At 39.7% G+C, this 19,337-nt stretch overlaps 1 protein-coding gene across 1 annotated transcript; it reads left to right on the forward strand.

Moving 5' to 3' along the window:
- Nucleotides 1–2,027: 2,027 nt before the first annotated feature.
- On the forward strand, nt 2,028–4,628 carry OTOR (otoraplin). The gene is made up of 4 exons (XM_033095073.1): nt 2,028–2,194; nt 2,577–2,716; nt 3,618–3,728; nt 4,564–4,628. The coding sequence occupies exons 1-4, from the start codon at nt 2,080–2,082 to the stop codon at nt 4,585–4,587; spliced, it is 390 nt and encodes a 129-aa protein (XP_032950964.1). The 5' UTR covers nt 2,028–2,079; the 3' UTR covers nt 4,588–4,628.
- The last annotated feature ends 14,709 nt before the right edge of the window (nt 4,629–19,337 follow it).

The raw sequence follows: 19,337 nt of genomic DNA on the forward strand, positions 1-19,337 counted from the left end.
TATCAGTCTCACACATGTATGGCCATATTCCTAGCTCACGTCCCTACTAGTAAACAACTTGTTTTGCAAACCTCAATCCAACATATATAGTATATTTCATATGCTCTACACATGTGTTCAGAAGGCTTGACATCTCTTATCTTCTCCACCTTCAAACAGCCAATAATGGCTTCATGTTCGCATCAGCCTTACTTTGCTGAGTTGTAGTGGTAGCTTGGGTGTGGTTTCATTCAACGTTTCACTCTGGTTTGGGGAGCCTGAATGTGCTGTGGCAATCTGAGTTTGAGCAGTCTCCATTTCTGAAAGTGCCTCTGCAATGGCAATTGTCTTTTCACACTCCTGTGTTGAGGTCTGGCTTGAGACTGTAGCAGCAAAGCAACTGCCCCACCAGGATTAAAAACATTAAATTAATGCTTTTTTTCTTTTTTTCCCAGAGATCCTCTTAGGCCCCTAGATTACAGGAAGGAAAATGCACTGGCATTCTGCTTTCAAAATCATTTCCAATTCATCCTCTCCTTGAAGTGAAGCAGAAAATGAAGGATTTAAAATCACAATTCTAATTTGACAGCAGATGAATGAAAACAGCACTGAACCACAATCCCCCGGGGCAACCTTTAGATTGGGCAGGTAAGAACCACGGCTCTGGTCTTTGCTAGGCCTCAGTTTCCTCATCTATGATGAAAATAATGAATTAAGCAAGCTGCCACGTCAGGGTGAGCTGTATAAAAGATCCTCCCTGAAAATAACACCCCTGCCCACACATGAACAAAACAATAAAACTTCATTTTACACACACACACACACACACACACACACACACACACAGATAATTTTTTAAAAAATTATGCTTTAAGTATATTTTGCTTTACCAGTTTATCCCTTACAAACTGTTTTGCACGAAATTATTTTGTAAGTTGAATGTTTAGCCCCAATTTTGTGAGGTGATTCCATTTGGGGCGAGGAAGGAAGAGGTAATCCTCTGAAACCTCATCATCCCCCAAGTTGGGCAGGGCATCCTGACAGGGACCTCTATGCCAGAAACAGTGGGGGCACCTTATAAGAGAGACACCAGCCCCAAACACTCTACAAAAAGCAGCAACTTTTTGTCTTTCTTTCCTAATAGAAAGTAAGTCCTTGGGATCTGGATCTTTCTTTGAATTCACTGCTATATTTCTAGTGCATAGAACAGTGTCTGGCACATAGATAAATATTTGGTGAATTCATGGAGCCAGGTATTAGTGCTTCAACTTTGGTGGATTCTAGCAGAGCCGCACTTTCCATGGGAAAGATGCCAGAAACGGGAAGGGGTGGGGGTGGGGGTGGTCACACAAACCTGTCGCTTTACTCCTATCATCCACGATCCATGAGCATTTTGAGCTTGGATTTCAAAAGTCTCACATAAAGGAGGTGGAGTAAAGATTGTTCCATTTTTTCCAACCCACCTCTCCCTTCCTTTACGCATTAATACTAGGATCTGAATGTGACAACTAGTGTGTCACAATCCACATCTGCTCCAAGGTAGACAGGATTCCTGAGAATCCTATCATGAATGATTTGTAAACTTTAGCATCCTTTATTTATCTATTATAGAAATCCAGATGTTTAATTGGATTTGTTTAAATTCAAATCATTTGTACTAAAGATATAGATCTCACATTTTCAACAGATTCCTACAGTTAGCACATCTTTGCTCATAAGCTGAAAGAATACGAGAGTTGAACTAAAAATTTTCTCTTAAAGATGTAAAATTCTCATAGTTCTTGCAATAATACCCTTTATTTGCTGATGCAATAAGCCACAGCTAACGTGGCCACAACAAGGGTGAACCATTTAGAAATCATTTGTGTATAAAAAAAGACATAGAGTTTGAGTCTCTTTGGAAAATCAAATGACAAACCCAGATACAATTTCTCTGTGCTGGAGCCCAGTAACTGTTATGAAACCAGAGGAACAGGAGGCACCTTCCCATTGGCCAAGGGGATTTACCCAGATGTCTGGCTTTCACATAAAAGACAAGAACCGCTGAAGTCAGTTTCCACTTCCACTCAAAGGGTGATAGTATAAACAACAAAAAGGAAGATGGCAAGACTCTTGTTACTTTTCCTTCCAGGTCTTGTGGCTATAGGTACCGTGCATGGAATATTTATGGACAGACTTGCTTCCAAGAAGCTCTGTGCAGATGACGAGTGCGTCTGTAAGGACTTTACTATGCCTTTTATTATCTTTCTATTAAATAATTGAAAAGTTATCCACTAACAGCATAAAATCTAATTGTTCTTTGAAATGTATCTTCTCTAACGTGTATGTGATTGGCATTGTTTCTCGGGGTCTATACCTTTGGAATCTTACCATGAAGAATTCACTTGGCTAAAATTTCTGTTGGATGCAGCTTTAATGCTTTGGATTTCTCATTCTTCTTGAACTGAACACAAGTTGTGAATGGGGAGGTATTAGCCACTCTGATTTCCTAGTTTTCTGATCTGCTTTGCCTTTTTACTGTTTTGAAATCCAGGCGCCTAAAATGTAGTCATTCAAAGTTTTTTTTTCTTCTTTTTTTTTTCCCCTTTTTCTTCCAGATACTATTTCTCTGGCCAGAGCTCAAGAAGATTATAATGCCCCAGACTGTAGATTCATTAATGTTAAAAAGGGGCAGCAGATCTATGTTTACTCAAAGCTGGTAAAAGAAAATGACGCTGGAGAATTTTGGGCTGGCAGTGTAAGATGATATTATCAAAAATATATACACATCTTGACATATGTTGCTCTTAATTTTTTCCCTATTACTTATCTTCAACTCATTTTAATGTTTAAAGCTAGCTGTAGAGACTGTGGATGCAAGTGCAAAACTTCATGTATATTTGCTTTTACTGCATTTTGAAGAAACAATGAAAATTTCATAACAAAACCAAATGTAGGTTTTGTGATGCTTTGGCAAGAAAAAGTAGTCAAATACTTGGGATCTTGAAGATCCCAAAGTGTTTGAAACTTACTCAAAAATGTTTGAACGGATTTGCCAAGTAGAGGCGTTTATGTTGGCAGTCAGTGTACATTTCAATACTTTTAAGAAAATTTTAGCACCTTCTTTAAAGAATCTGTTCTTTTTAGTTAAAATGTGCAGGGGTGGGTCCTGAGGAAGGCTGAGGCAGGACTGATTGATTAACTGTCTTCATCTGCAGCCTCACAGATAGATTCTCAAGTAATGAAGAATTAAATCTTAAATTCACTCAAGTATTTGTTCATTTAAATTTTAAAAAGCTGAGAAATATGAATCCTTTAAAATACATGTGTCCATTTACTTTTTGAAAAATGTACTGACTTTATTTATGGTTCCAAAAAGATTTCAGCAGTTCACAAAATTGCATAAAATAATGAAACGCTATGTAATGAGGCCAGTAAAACTGGGCCACAAAAGAACAGGTACACTGAGTTGATTTCTCTGAGTTGATTTAGTTGCTGGAAGTGAACTTCAAATTTGGGTCTGAGCTCCCAGAATTCAGAGTGGAAAGTGAGCCATTGGCAGTTATGTGACTTTCACTAAGAGCAAAGGGGACGCCTGAGGGTTTCTGAAGCAGACTCAAATCAGCTCTCCCTTGACTGTTGCGCTTCTGGGCACGCAGGTATACGGCAATCGCCCTGAGGACGAGATGGGAACAGTGGGTTATTTCCCCAGCAACTTGGTGGAGGAGCAACATGTGTACCAGGAAGCCACCAAGGAGGTCCCTACCACAGTAAGTGTCTCAGACATGGCCAGAGAAAGACCCAGATCTTGGGGTAAAGTAAAGCTGGAGTTTAAAATGCATCACGTGACTTATCAGATGAATCAAGCAAAGCCCCCAATTTCCAACGGTGACTTTTCTGAGACAGTGAGGTTTGGGAGGGCATTTATACCTACTATCAATGTTGGAAGTGTATTGAACTTTCTCCACTGGCCCCCATTTTGTTTTAGATGAAAATTATCGATGTCGCAAAGAAAAAGACCAAAATAGTATTAACTGACACTTAATGGTGGTTACACACTTATTTGCTAAAGATTTGGACTGGAAGAAAAATTACTACCTGTATTTAATAAAATCAAAACTTTCTGAAAAAAATCTTTGAATGCCTTACTTTTAGGGTGGATAGACTCCACTTATGTATGGGGAAAAAAATTACACTCTTTTCAGTGTCCTGGGGTCTGGTAAACCCAGGACAGAAATAAAATATCCCCTTTGAGCTACTTAATAAGTCTGTTGTTTTGAAGCTATTCTCCTGGAGATAATTGCTGTACTAAATAACTTCAAAACATTTCCCAACCTACACAAATGGGACTCACATGTCACCACTTCTTAGCATTGAGTTTGAATGTGTCAAATAACCATAAATTAAAAGTATATTTGAGAACCTTCATTTTAAGTAATTTTTTACTTAAAGTGATAATTATGTCATAATCTTTGGGGTTCAACCTTTACTTATGTTAAATCCAAATTTCCCTTTGATTACATATGATTTTAAATAAAGAAACTACATTTGTTTTCTGGCCCTGCCTGCTCAATTCAATCTCTTTTTGCTTTTGTTTTTTTCTAGGATATTGACTTCTTTTGCGAGTAAGAAATTAGACAAGTCTGCAGATAGAAAACACCAAAAATAAAGAAAAAGGAAAAATAACCAAAAAATACATGTCCCTAATTTCTGACTTTTGTTTCCAGGGTTTGTCACCTTACAGGAGGGCTGGGGTTTGGGCTGGAGATGGCAGGTAAAGGAGGGGCTTCAACTCAGTCTCATTTTCTGTTGGCCTGGTTGTCCCACCACCTGAGCAGGGTGATACTGGCTCAAGTGGGCGAATTGAAAGCAGAGAATTATTTTTCAGCTTTCCTATACAGGGATGCATATAGAAGGTGGGTTATTTGTAGCGATTTCTAAATAGTAATTCTTGCCAGCTCTTTGACTCCCTGTATAAATTGGGCACGTCTTCCCTTTGGATATGATGTTTTCTAGTTATTTGTCTCTCTGGCTAATTGGAGTGTTGTAATGTACCCAAAGGAGCTATATCATCAAGGAGTATTCTAGGATTGTTGTTACTTTTAATATTTGATGCCTTTGGGATGTGAACTGTCAGGGAAAAATAAAACAGCTGTTTGGACTCATAGATGTTTGGTCTATGCTTTTAAATTTCTCCTTTAAAACAGTCTCAGAAATCACCTCAGTTGAATAATTTTACCCTCTAAATGATCAATTAACCTCTCTCCAAATTTTAAATAAGTTTGTGTGTATATAGTGGGGGTAGGACAGTTTATGAAATATTTTTAATGAAATAGCTGTCCTTAATATGTGTTGTCACTGGATATTATTTAAGCTTCAAGTCAAAAGACATGGGGGGAAAAGTCTATGGGTTATTTTCTTTACTTCTATCTCAACTCTGAATTTCCTCTGCCTGTGCAAATTCCTCCAGTCAAGGATGATGTGTCAAGAAAATCTAGTGAGGGGATGCAGTTTTGATGGTCCCAATAGACCTACAAGTTTTTATATATTTAACTGGAAGTCTGCTTTGATTGTGTATTATTAATGTAATTCTTTTTGATATAGTCATGAGTTTTTTGTTTGCTTGTTTATATGTAATTAAAATGCCTGTACTAGACTCAAAAAAATTCATAATTTCTTAGTTACAAAACTTTTAAAAACATTTTTTACCTTGGGATATAGAAAGTCAGGAAGGGGACGCATGGGAACGGGGTTCATTTCTGTTTTCTGTGGTCTGGTTGTCTCACAAGCATGAAGGGGAGAACATTTAGGACAAGTTGGAGATTTGGACTCCAGGGTCATTTTTTATCTGTATCCACTGTGACTTTGAGTGAATATGTTTTTGCCACATTCTTATGGCATTCAATCAAGTAAATGATACCGAAACAACAACAAAAAAAGCCTAAAAACCCCACACCCACTAGTGTTTTGTTGTTGTCGTTGTTATTTCTATCTCACTTTATTCCATAAAAGGTTTCAAGCAACATGTAGGGCTCACAACACAATTTTAAGGTAAGAGGCATTTGTCCTACCCATGTGTCTATCTGTCTCTCACTGGCTGGTTCCCCCATTCCAGATATTCCATCACCTCTTGAGACACCCAGAACCCGCACTATGCCTTTAGCTTGCCCAAAGTTCCCCACCTGTCTGGCCTCATGCATCCAGCCTCATTCCCCAAGCACAGGGCTCTCAAGTGCAGGTTCCCTCCTTGCCCCAGTCAGCAGGTCTGATACCTACCCAGGGAAAAGCGAGCTGAGTAGTGGACGGTTTGGGGGCAGTGAGGCCTCTGGGCCCCTTCCCCCAGGAGAATCTTCCTTCCTTCCCGCTATGAGCAAGAACATCATAACACTTCTAAGAGGTTGTCAAGCACTGACAGTTTTGGTTCACAACTTTGGGAGTTCCCCAGGTGAAATGTGAAACTGTGCCCCCATACCCAGAAGGTGAGGAGAGACAGAAAAAGAGGCAGGCCACTCCAGACTAGTATATAGCAGAATAAGAAGCAAGGCACTTACATACGAGGCCACAGGATCTCTCAGTATGACTAAGTTCAGGAGCAGGATTTGTGCAATAAAACTTTAGAAAACCCTAACATATTTCATACGCTTAGAAGAAAGATAATTTGAAGGTGTTGGTGCCTTTAGCTTCACCCACTCCTGACCTGAGATAAATGTGGGCATTTATTGCTTTTCATGTTTATTGGCTTGTGCCCTCATGGATCTGATTCAACACAGGGAAATATTAAGCTCATTTGTGTAGCATTTAAACAAATCTCTGGAGGACAGGGTATTGCGGCTCTGAGTGGAGAGAAGAAATAGGAGCGAGTGCTGAGAAGAAAATCTCATTTCTTCAAACATCAGCCTCATCTATCTGAAATGGTGAAAAAAATAAGAGAAAAAGAAATTACACAACCTAATTCCCTTGCATGTTGTACCCTTGAAATGCAATTTTCGTGACTTAAAGGCCTTGCCATGCTATGGTGTCTTCTCAGCTGTGTCACCTACAAATACCAGGGTATATCGGTCATTTAATCAGGAAATTACATATTGATCCAGATGCTTTATATAATCTACCCTCTAACTCATTATTAACAGAGACAGAAAATGCTCCCCAACCCATGATTTAAATTTTTTTCTAAATGGAAATGACTTTTCCGTCACACTTGAGCAACTGTTTTAATAATTTTTCTCAAGCATATGCTGTGTGTGTTTGGGAGGTAAAAAATGAGGTGGTGTGACTAGTATTTCACCCTTCTTTCCTGCCTTTCATCTCTTCTTATCACCCCCCTCCCCTTTTCCTATTTGCTTCAGCATGTGATTTTATTCTGACCAAATGAACCAGTAGAGATGGGACTGTCCGTTTGTTTGAGCCATCTTATGTTGGGCTGAGAAAAAGAAGAAAAGAGCATTCTCTTCCCGGCTTCTTCTCCTTTCCCCTGGCCTTCATGACTCCAAAATGATTTAAGGTCCTTTTATCAGTTTTCTAGCTCTTTTTCTGAGCCTTAAATTACTACTGTGAATGTCATCACAAATGGAATAGCAGACAGACCGGGAGCCTTCACTCCCCAGGACCAGACACAGACATGTTGGTTCCCAGGAAGAAACCTTAGCCAGGCTCAGAGGGACAGCAGACAGAATGAGTCAGCTGGACAGACTCACAACACTAGTCTGTCCTGCAGGAAAAGGAAGAGGGGTGCAGGGGCCACGCCAGGTGATATGTGTTCCCAAATCCCACTGATACCTGAAGCAGACAGATAGATAGATGATCGTGGGGGAAAGGAACCAAGGTTTCTTTGAGCAGCAGCTGTAAACCAGTGTCTTAGATGAGTTTTCCTAGAAGCAGACTTGAGATGAGGATTTAGGCACAGTGATTTACGGACGAATGACTCCCAGGGAGAACTGGAAGGGAGAGAGGGCAGCAGGCTAGGGAAGGAGATAAATAAGGGTGCACCCTCAGTCAAGGCACTGTAAGAGCTGGCTCCGTCCTGATCCCACTGGTGCCTCGGAGTGTAGTAAGTTACACCTCAGAGGCTTCCTGGACACGATTCAAGGAAGCTGAGCTTCCTTCTGGCCGCATGGTCATTGATTAAGGGTGGCTGTGGGGAACATCATCCCCTGGCAGTTCTGGCCCTCTCTGCATATGGGTAAAGCGGACTTGAGGAATCTGTAGGTGCTGGGGTGCATGGCAGCACTAAAAGGGCACTCAAGGGCATTTTGGAGAGATCACTGACTTTATCTGCTATCGCCTGGCTCTTCTCACTTCATTTCATCCTCCCAGCAATCTGTGAGCATGCATGAGCCCCTACCACATCCTTCGTGAGGCGAATGGTGGTAATTCTGGTTTCAGATTTCCTCCTTGATTAGCTTCCATGGACCCTGAAAGTTCCTGATGTGCAAGTTAGCAGCAGTGCAAAGTTTTGGTGGGACCAGGGTGACATCCAGTGGTAAGCTTGGGATCTGGTATACACAGAGATATTTCTAAACTTGAGCCGGCAACACAGAGAATGAGCGTCCTTCCTAGCATTTAGAATCATCAATATCAGGGCCGCCCCCTCGGATGGACTTTACATGCTCTACCCCACCCCTCCAACGCACGCAATCTTAAAATATGCTTGTCACACGGCATAGAGAGGGATATTAATGTGCCTTTATTGCTGGCATTAAGATAAATTCAACCGTTTTGAAACTTCACACGTTAGGGCAAAGCTGACATTTCACTCTCAGACCTGCTTTGCATGTTTGCCTTGGATAGTGAACCCTGCAGAATTTATAGATTGTTTCAGCTGATTTAATTCATTTGCAGAAAACCAGCACTAGCACCTTGAGTTCAGAGAGAAGGAGCTTCCCTGGAGAACAATTAACACCATCCCCAACACCCTCAAGGGTGACATGGGGTGGCCGAAAGGCACAGGACTTGGTGTCCCAGATCAATCACTTATAAAGTATGGGAACAGGGATCTGCAGCTACTATAAATAAGCTGGCTTCAAGATCACAAACTCTCGAAGACGCCAGTCTTGAATATGATTAAAGAAAAGAAAGTGTAGGTTTCTACTTCATTTAACAGACCAATGCTCTATGGGGGCAATTTTGACCCCATTTCCCCACCTCCTCCCGGGGACATCTGGCAATGTCTGGAGACATTTTTGATTGTTCCAATGGAGGGGAGCACTACTGGCATCTAGTGGGTAGAAGCCAATGATGCTGCTAAACATCCTATAATGTACAGGACAGCCCTCACCCAAGAATGATCCAGACCCCAGTGTCAATAATGGTTGCAAAAGCCTACTCTCTAAGGGGTGTAGTAATCAAAGGGTGAACTTTGAAAGAAAGACAAATGTTAGGAAGGCCAAAGCAATTATCTGGCTGTATGTTTGTTCTTCAAGTCTAATCTGGAATGTAATTTATTTTGTAGTGAACCATTAGGTAGAGCTGGATACCTGAAGAATAGGTCTGTGCAGTCTTATCCTGACACATGTACACCGTACCTTCTGTGTTACAACACAGTACCGAGAGAACCTCCATCTTGCAATCGGATGGTTACAAATCAGCATCAGCGATTCCCTTTCTTTGTGATTTTAAACAGGTCCTTTTGTTTCCTGCTCTAGGTGTGTGCACCCTTACTCCCAAACTAACATTTCACCAAATGCCCTTCATCAGCTCCAGGAGGGCTCAGGGCTCGGGAAGGGTTGACACATGATGGGGCTGAAGGATATTTGCATTTCTTCCCATGTCAGTTTTCAGTCTCCTCTAGGAGACTGCTTAATTGCTTTTCAAACAGCTATCATGCCCTCCTAGCTTTACAGCTTCTTCCAGAAGATGATTACAATATCCTATTATTTTTCAAGCAAAAATAGCTCTTCCTTCCCGCTCAGTAATGTATGCACTGTCAATTTCAATAGCACCAGCTGTCTTTCCCTGACATGGATCTCTTTTCCCTTTATTTCCCTTCCTTTGCTATTGTCATCCTGTTTAACCTTTCTCGGGAGAGGTTCCTAGAAACACAATTGTATTTATAGAGTCTCTGTACATCTGTGAATACAATTAAAATTTATATACTGCACATTTAGCCCAATGTTGACATTTCTCATTCCTTAGAGGAAGAATTTACTTAAAAATTAATAACTAAATGTGCGATGCTCTTTTCAGTGCATACTTCAGTTCTGAGATCAGAAGAAAGATATCATGCAGTTCTCATCTATTAGAATTGTGGGTTTGTTTAAAAGAGATATGTCATTGGAGAACTAAAATCTAATTTGAAATTTGTTACTTTATCTCATACTGGAATCAGAAATGAATATAGGTTTTTTAATAAAACCTAATTTAACCCCTGCTTGTTATGGTTCATGAGCTTGAATGGGGCTTGTGTAATTTATTTTTTGAAGTTGCTATTGAATTTAAGTTTTAAAGAAATAAAACATTCCTGCCCTCAAATGACATGGCACTGCATTTCTCAAAATGGATAATCTGAGCAACAGGAAAGTACAAGATGGCTAAAATATACACTAGAGGTTGGAATTTGGGTTTGGGTACTCCAAATCCTACACTTCCATGACTTCTCTCCTTCTTCAAGTTGAAAGGACCAAGTAAGTTGCAAAAATATCAGCTTAATTCGCCAGGCAAGCATCCGAAGAGGCTCCATCTCTAACATAGGGCTCCTGTGGCATAGGCTGGATGGGAGAGTGTGGCTCAGACTGGGAAGTCTGCATAAGCTTTGCTAGTTCCTACATCCTTTAGTGTAGGTTCCCTGGGTCTATGGCACAGGATTCAACGAGCCAGATAAACAAATGGCTGATCCCACCCAACTATAGACGGAGGAATTGCAACAACAGAGAGGAAGAAGAGCAGATGCTCTTGATACCTGGTCTACGACATGTGCATCTTTTTGCCTGATGTCGTTTATAGTCACTGGCGCTTGCTCTACCCTTCCAGGGCAGTCTGGAAGCACCCAGGGATTAACACATCCTGGGAGGAGCCCTTAACCAATGACTGGTGGGGGCGAGCGCATTGGTGTATAATACACCCACACCTCCGCCCATGGAGGGGATAAGTTTTGCATGTGTGGTCTGCACTGTTTCCCAGGTGCCCTGAGTGAAACTGGGCTCCCGGTGTCCTTGGTAACACATGCCTTGTGGCTGTCTTCTCCTTCCTGCCGCACTTTCCCACCGCCCTAGGGTGTTCCCTGGAATCACCTCCCAAAGAAATTACGTCGACCCACATCCTTGTTTCCGGGTCTGTTTCTCAGGAAACCTAGACTAAGACAAAAAGTGTAACTGGTTCTGTCCTTAACAGTCAGGCCCTGTCCAGGGAAGCAGGAAGCCAAACAGGATGCAGGAAGAAGGCCTGGCACACAGAGGTGCAGAAGGTGAAAAAGAAAGAGTTGGCAGAGCTGTATGACTTCCAAACCCAGTGGTCCCACCTACTAGTAGAACTGGGTCCGCTGAGATTCTGACCAATAAGATCTGCAACTCCTTCTCCATTGGGGAAGAGGTGGTGAAAAGCAGAGTGAGAAAAAGTTTGGGATTTTTCCCTCAGGTTCCCATTCCCGTCTCCCGTAAGATTTTTTAAAAGCCCAAACAAAAGCTTCCCCTCCCCACAGTTCTGGTTTATCCCAGGCTATACCCATTTTAGTGTGGAAGACACTCTAAGCTGCCTACTGTCAGAATTCCCTGCAAGTTCACATCCCTGCAGGACGACAGAAGAGTATTTGTCTCTGTTTCATGTGCAAAACTTCCTGTACCATTCCCAGCCATCCATCATTTTCAGATTCATCCCGTTAGGACTCACTATTCAAACAAGATTTCTTAAATTCCTGCACTTCCTGGTATGAACACTACTCATAGCTATGAAAAACTTGTAATGCAGCCTTTCGGGTGTATTTTATTAAAAGGTAAGATTGTGCTTGAAGCAAAGGTTAGGCAAACATTTGCTTAATGTCTTGGAACTCAACATGCCTGAAACGTTTTCTCAAGTCAGGAAGCTAAATAAAATGGCTGTTGAGTGAAGAAAGGTCTTTACTTAAAGGTCAAACCAAAATATAATGGGAAAGATAAAAACAGTTAGAAATAGCCCTTTTTTTTTTTTTTTTTTTTTAAAGGAAGACTGGTTCAAAGTAGAGATTTATTTCCTCTTTGAAAGTTTCGGAAGTTTGTATGCCAGTTTTTGAAACAGTTATTCTCAGAAGCAAATGTGTAACAGAGGAGTGCTGCTGAACTGTCATGCAGCCAGCCTCAAATTTAAACAGGAAGAAGGTGACCAAGTATTTGGAGGGGCCAACTTCCCCCTTCCCAGCACAACCCAACCAAGTACCCTGCTCCTTCATGGCACCTGCTCCCTTAGGTATTCCTGTGTTTCTGATTTCCAGGCCTGGGGTCTGACGTCTCTAGGGCACAGGTGGATTGGAGAATAGAACAGCCATTCTTGAACCTGTTATGGGCCAGAAACTCTGCATTTCACAGCTGCAAATAGCACAGTGCCTTTCTGCCAAGGAAGGAATTGCAGAGCCTGGCAGGTTGCAGGGGATGATACCCAGGTTTGGTAAGCTCCTCAATTTTTCTAAAACCTCAGGTTTGGGAGGTCACCAATAGTTGGGGGAGGCTCCAGGCATATGTACCTATTCCATGACCAAATAATTGAAGAGGTGAGGATGCTCTTTGGTGCTTTCCTAAGGCTTTGGCCATGTTCTCCCATAGGAAGCCCCACCTTTTCTCATTCCAGGTAAAGTAAACAGACCTTCTCAGAAAATTGTTCAGACTTGTTACATGGTATAAAAATGGTACTCTAATATACTGGAGTTGACAGATGGTTTTGCCTTACTGAGATGTATGGTATATTGTTAACTCCTCCAACACTCATTTGTACTAGTTACTTTTTTGAAACACTGTTTTATTCATTGGTAAATAGTTACTGCTCTGAAGACCCTCAGTGTCCCTTCACTGCCACTCCTGACTCACAAGTCCCTGGCCTAGGATCACCAGGACTTCCAACAGTAACAAGGTTAATGCCTAGAACAGCATATGTCTTCAGGACTCTCTGCTGCTCAATTCTGATGGGCTGGTGCCCACGCTTTGCCTGTTGTGCTGATCTGGTGGAACTCAGCTCTCTGCATTTCCCTTCTCTGTGATATCTGGCTCGTGTCCTCACTGCCTGAGGTAGCTCTCTGATGGCTCAAGCATATTTAATATACTTGTCTAGCTGTTTTGGTCATTCTTGGTGAGTAGGTGGGTGTATAATAAGCTAACCTCTCACTATTGGAAGTGGAAACCACCTGTGGACTCTTTATGCTAGCCAGATGAATCACTGTTTCTTAAGCTACTGAAGGTTCATTTCTTGCAGCCAATGAATTCCTAACGTATAAGCTAGGAATTGTTATCATGAGGACCATGTCATGCGCATGATCCATGTCCAGTTGATCTGTGTAAGGACTTGGGCATGTTGTATAAAGAGGAAGACGCTAAGCAACCTGCCTTGAATATAGGAGAGAACCATAAAAAGCAGAACTTTGAAAAAAGTAAGTTCTTCAAGGTAGTCAGAGAAGGATAATTTGGATTTCTGCATTTTGGAAAAAAAGAAGGAAGAAATCTATAAAGTGTACTAACAAGATGAAAGGGCTATTAGAGAGAAAACTTGGGAAACTGCTGGGTGGTACTATTTCTAACCCAAGTTAATAACTTGCTGGAAACTCAAAAGGTAGGCATTTCGTCGCAGCTTTGCCAATAAGCACAAAGCTGAAACTTCTGGTACATGATTTATAACCCTCAGAGCTCTACAGATTTTTTTTTTAATTAAAGTTTATTGGGGTGACAATTGTTAGTAAAGTTACACAGATTTCAGGTGTACAATTCTGTATTACATCATCTATAAATCCCATTGTGTGTTCACCACTCAGAGTCAGTTCTCTTTCCATCACCATATATTTGATCCCCCTTACCCTCATCTACCGCCCCCTCCCCCCTTACCCTGTGGTAACCACTAAACTACTGTCTGTGTCTATGAGTTTTTGTTTCTCATTTGTTTGTCTTGTTCTTTTGTTGTTTTTGCTTTATATACCACATATCAGTGAAATCATATGGTTCTCTGCTTTTTCTGTCTGACTTATTTCGCTTAACATTATATTCTCAAGATCCATCCATGTTGTCACAAATGGTCCTATTGCATCTTTTCTTACTGCCGAATAGTATTCCATTGTGTATATATACCACAACTTCTTTATCGATTCATCTATTGAAGGACATTTTGGTTGTTTCCATGTCTTGGCCACCGTAAATAAAGCTGCAATGAACATTGGAGCACACGTGTGTTTATGGATAAATGTTTTCAGATTTTTTGGGTAGACACCTAGGAGTGGGATTGCTGGGTCATACGGTAATTCTATTTGTAAGTTTTTCAGGAACCTCCACACTGCCTTCCATAGCGGTTGCACCAATCTGCATTCCCACCGACAGTATATGAGGGTTCCTTTTTCTCCACAGCCTCTCCAACACTTGTTAATATTTGCTTTGTTGATGATATGGGGTGAGGTGCTATCTCATTGTGGTTTTTATTTGCATTTCTCTGATGATTAGTGATGTTGAGCATTTTTTCATATGTCTATTTGCCTTTTTTATGTCCTCTTTGGAGAAATGTCTCTTCAGGTCCTCTGCCCATTTTTCAATTGGGTTTTTTTTTGGTGTCGAGTTGCATGAACTCCTTGTATATTTTGGATATTAGCCCCTTATCAGAGGCACTGTTTGCAAAGATCTCCCATTCAATTGGTTGCCTCTTTATTTTGTCGATGGTTTCTTTTGCTGTGCGGAAGCTTTTAAGTTTGATATAGTCCCATTCATTTATTTTAGCTTTTACTTCTCTTGCCTTTCGAGTCAAATTCATAAAATGCTCTTTGAACCCAAGGTCCATAAGTTTAGTACTTATGTTTTCTTCTATGCAGTTTATTGTTTCAGGTCTTATGCTTAGGTCTTACATCCATTTTGAATTAATTTTGGTATATGGTGACAGATAGCAGACCAGTTTCATTCTTTTGCACATGGCTTTCCAAAACTCCCAGCACCATTTATTGAAGAGGCTGTCTTTTCTCCATTGTATGTTTTTTGCTTCCTTGTCAAAAATTATCTGTCCATATTTATGGGGTTTTATTTCTGGGTTCTCAATTCTATTCCACTGGTCTACGTGTCTGTTTTTCTGCCAATACCATGGTGTTTTCATTATTGTTGCCCTGTACTACAAGCTAAAGTCAGGGAGTGTGATACCTCCAGCATTGTTCTTTTTTCTTAAGATTGCTTTGGCTATTTGGGGTCTTTTGTGGTTCCAAACAAATCTGATGATTTTTGGTTCTATTTCTTTAAAAAATGCCATTGAGATTTTGATGGGGATTGCACTAAACCTATATATTGCTTTGGGTAATATGGCCATTTTAACTAAGTTAATTCTTCCAATCCATGAGCATTGAATGTTTTTCCATTTCTTTGTGTCTTCTTCAATTTCTTTTAAAAATGTCTTGTAGTTTTCAACATGTAGGTCTTTAACATCCTTGGTTAAGTTTATTCCTAGGTATTTTATTCTTTTTGCTGCAATTGCAAAAGGAATTGTGTTTTTTTTTTTAAATTTCTTTTTCTGAGATTTCATTTTTAGTATACAGGAATGCAATGGACTTTTGTACGTTGATTTTGTAGCCGGCCACATTACTGTATTTGTTGATTGTTTCTAATAGCTTTTTGGTGGAGTCTTTAGGGTTTTCTATGTATAGCATAATGTCATCTGCACAGAATGACAATTTAACTTCTTCATTCCCAATTTGGATGCCTTTTATTTCTTTCCCTTGCCTGATTGTTCTGGCGAGGACTTCCAACACTACATTGAAAAGCAGAGGTGATAGGGGACAGCCCGTCGTGTTCCTGAATGTAAAGCAAAGGGCTTCAGTTTTTCACCATTAATTATGAGATTAGCTAAGGGTTTGTCATATATGGCCTTTATTATGTTAAGGTATTTTCCTTCTATATCTATTTTATTAAGTGTTTTAATCATAAATGAATGTTGTATCTGGTCAAAAGCTTTTTCTGCATCAATTGATGTAATCATATGATTTTTGTCCTTTATTTTGTTTATGTGATGTATCACATTGATGGGTTTGCTTATGTTGAACCATCCTTGTACCCCAGGGATAAAACCCACTTGGTCGTGATGAATAATCTTTTTAATGCATTGTTGTATTCGATTTGCTAGAATTTTGTTTAGCATTTTTGCATCTGTATTCATCAGAGATATTGGTCTGTAGTTCCCTTTTTTTGTGTTGTCCTTGCCAGGTTTTGGTATCAGGGTAAGGTTGGCCTCATAAAATGAGTTAGGGAGTACTGTCTCTTCTTCAATTTTTTTGGAAGAGTTTGAGCAGGATTGGCATTAGATTCTATTTGAAGGTTTGGTAGAATTCACTAGTGAACCCATCTGGTCCCGGACTTTTGCTTTTGGGAAGGTTTCGGATGACTGATTCAATTTCATTACTGGTGATCGGTCTGTGTACATTTTCCAGTTCTTCATGGTTCAGCCTAGGAAGGCTATATGTTTCTAAGAACTTGTCCATTTCTTCTAGGTTATTAAGTTTGGTGGCATATAGTCCTTCATAGTATTCTTGGATGCTCCTTTGTATTTCTGTGGCATCCGTGATAACTTCCCCTTTTTCATTTCTGATTTTGTTTATGAATGTCTTCTCTCTTTTTATTTTAGTGAGCCTAGCCAAGGGTTTGTCAATTTTATTAATCTTTTCAAAGATCCAGCTCTTTGTCACATTAATTTTTTTCTATTGTCTTTTTGTTCTCTATTTCATTTAGTTCTGTTCTGATATTTGTTATTTCCTTTCTTCTGCTGACCTTGGGTTTCATTTGTTTTTCTTTTTCTAGTTTTTTAAGGTGTAACGTGAGGTTATTTATTTGGGATTTTTCTTGTTTTTTAAGATAGGCCTATAATGATATAAATTTCCCTCTTAAAACTGCTTTTGTTTAATTCCCAAAATTTTGGCAGGATGTATTTTCATTGTCATTTGTTTCTATGTATCTTTTGATCTCTCCTCTAATTTCTTCTTTGACTCTGTCATTCCTTAAAAGTATGTTGTTTAATCTCCATGTATTTGTGTTTTTTCCTGTTTTCTTTCTGTAGTTGATATCCAATTTCAAAGCCTTGTGATCAGAGAATATGCTTGGTATGATTTCAATCTTCTTAAATTTGCTGAGGTTAGTTTTATGTCCCAATATATGGTCTATCCTTGAGAATGTTCCATGTACACTAGAAAAAAATGTATAGTCTGATGTTTTAGGATGAAGTACTCTTTAAATGTCAATTAGGTACATTTCATCTAATGTGTCATTTAGGGCTGCTATTTCGTTATTTATTTTCTGTTTGGATGATCTATCCATAGCTGTGAATGATGTATTTAAGTCCCCTAGGATAATTGTGTTTTGGTCATTTTCTCCCTTTAGTTCTGTTAGTAGTTGCTTGGTATATTTCGGTGCACCCTGATTGGGGGCATAAATATTGAGGACTGTTATGTCTTCTTGTTGTACTGTCCCCTTTACCATTATTCAATGTCCATCTTTATCTCTTGTTATCTTTTTCACCCTGAAGTCTGTTTCATCTGATATCATTATGGCTACAGCTGATTTTCATTTGCTTGGAGTGTCAATTTCCACCCTTGCACTTTGAGTCTATGCTTGTCCTTGTAGCTGAGATGTGTCTCTTGGAGACAGAATAAGGTTGGGTTTAGTTTTTTGATCCAATCTGCTACTCCGTGCCTTTTTATTGGTGAGTTCAGTCCATTTACATTTAGGGTGATTATTGATATGTGAGGATTTCCTATCATTCTATCTTCTGTTTTCTGGTAAAACTGTGTCTCCATTGTTTCTTTGCCTTTTTGTTGTTGTCTAGTATTTCTGTGTGGTGGTAATCTATGATGTTTCCTTCTATTTCTTCTTTTATTACAGTATACATTTCAGTTCTGGATTTTTTTTTGAGTGGTTACCCTTAAGTTTTTGTAAATGAAAGTTTGATACTTAGAGTATTCCATTTTCTTCAGCACGCTTACTTTCTCCATTCCCATATTCCAGTTCAGGCATTTACTCTCCTCCTTTTTATGTTTCCGTTGCCACAAATTGTTCCTGTTGATGGTGATCAAATATCCTCCTTTAGTATTTCTTGTAGTGCAGGTCGTGTTTTAGAAAATTCCCTCGGCTTCTGTATATCTGGAAAGGTCTTTATTCCTCCTTCATATCTAAAGGATATCTTTGCTGGGTATATTATTCTTGGCTCATAATTTCTCTTTTAATAGTTTGAATATTTGATTCCACTCTCTCCTGGCTTGTAGAGTTTCTGCTGAGAAATCTGATGATAATCTAATAGGCTTTTCTTCGTAGGTTACCGTCTTCTTTTCCCTGCCTGTCTTGAGGATTCTTTCTTTGTCGTTGATTTTTGACAGCTTCAATACAATGTGCTTTGGAGAAGGCCTCTTGGGGTTGAGGTAATTAGGTGTTCTATTTGCTTCTTGGATTCGAGTATCCAGTTCTTTCCACAAGTTTGGAAAGTTCTCATCGACTATTTGTTTGAATATACTCTCTGTTCTCTTCTTTCTTCTCCTTCTGCTATGCCCATTATTCTTATATTGCTCTTTCTGATGGAAAGTTCTTGTAGAGTTCTTTCATTTCTTTTAAGTCTCAAGTCTCTTTCTTCTTCCATCCATGTAGTTTCCAGGTTTCTGTCATCGATGTCACTGATTCTTTCCTCCATTCAGTCAACTCTATTTCCTAAGCTGGCTATTTCATTCTTAATTTCTTCTATTGAGTTCTTAACCTCCAGAAATTCTACTTGGTTCTTTTTTAAAATTTCAATCTCTTTGGTAAAATGCTCATGTTGTTCTTTGATTGTGTTTCCAAGTTCATTAAACTGCCTTTCTGTATTTTCTTGCATCTCGTTGAGTATTTTCAGAACTGCAATCTTGAATTCTCTGTCACTTAAGTCACAGATTTCCATATCTTTAAGTTCATTTTCTGGAGACTTTTCACTTTCTTTCTGAGCTGTCTTGTTGCCTTGGTTATTCATGGCAATTAATTATTTATTATTTCTCTTCTTAGACATCTACAGGAGTGGGTTCTGCAACAGGTTGATAGGAAGAAGTCTTTCTTTTGTTTTCCAGTACATGTTGGTAGAATGTTTTATTTTTTCTCTGACTGTAGCCCTTTTTTCTCTCTCACACTGTAGTGTTATGTTTTCTTGGCACTATTCCAGCTTCTCACACAATGGGGGGATTCCCTGGAAGTCATGCTTCTCCTCTGTTAACAGTTCGCCCTGGTCATAGGGCGCCGTGTCCC

This window comes from Rhinolophus ferrumequinum, chromosome 23 (assembly GCF_004115265.2).
Source record: "Rhinolophus ferrumequinum isolate MPI-CBG mRhiFer1 chromosome 23, mRhiFer1_v1.p, whole genome shotgun sequence".
Lineage (NCBI taxonomy): Eukaryota > Metazoa > Chordata > Mammalia > Chiroptera > Rhinolophidae > Rhinolophus > Rhinolophus ferrumequinum.

Coding starts and splice junctions, on each gene's coding strand:
- OTOR (XM_033095073.1), top strand. CDS start 2,080: ATGGCAAGACTCTTGTTACTTTTCCTTCCAGGTCTTGTGGCTATAGGT. Junction 2,195..2,576: donor TGCAGATGACGAGTGCGTCT/GTAAGGACTTTA, acceptor TTTTTCTTCCAG/ATACTATTTCTCTGGCCAGA. Junction 2,717..3,617: donor GAGAATTTTGGGCTGGCAGT/GTAAGATGATAT, acceptor CTGGGCACGCAG/GTATACGGCAATCGCCCTGA.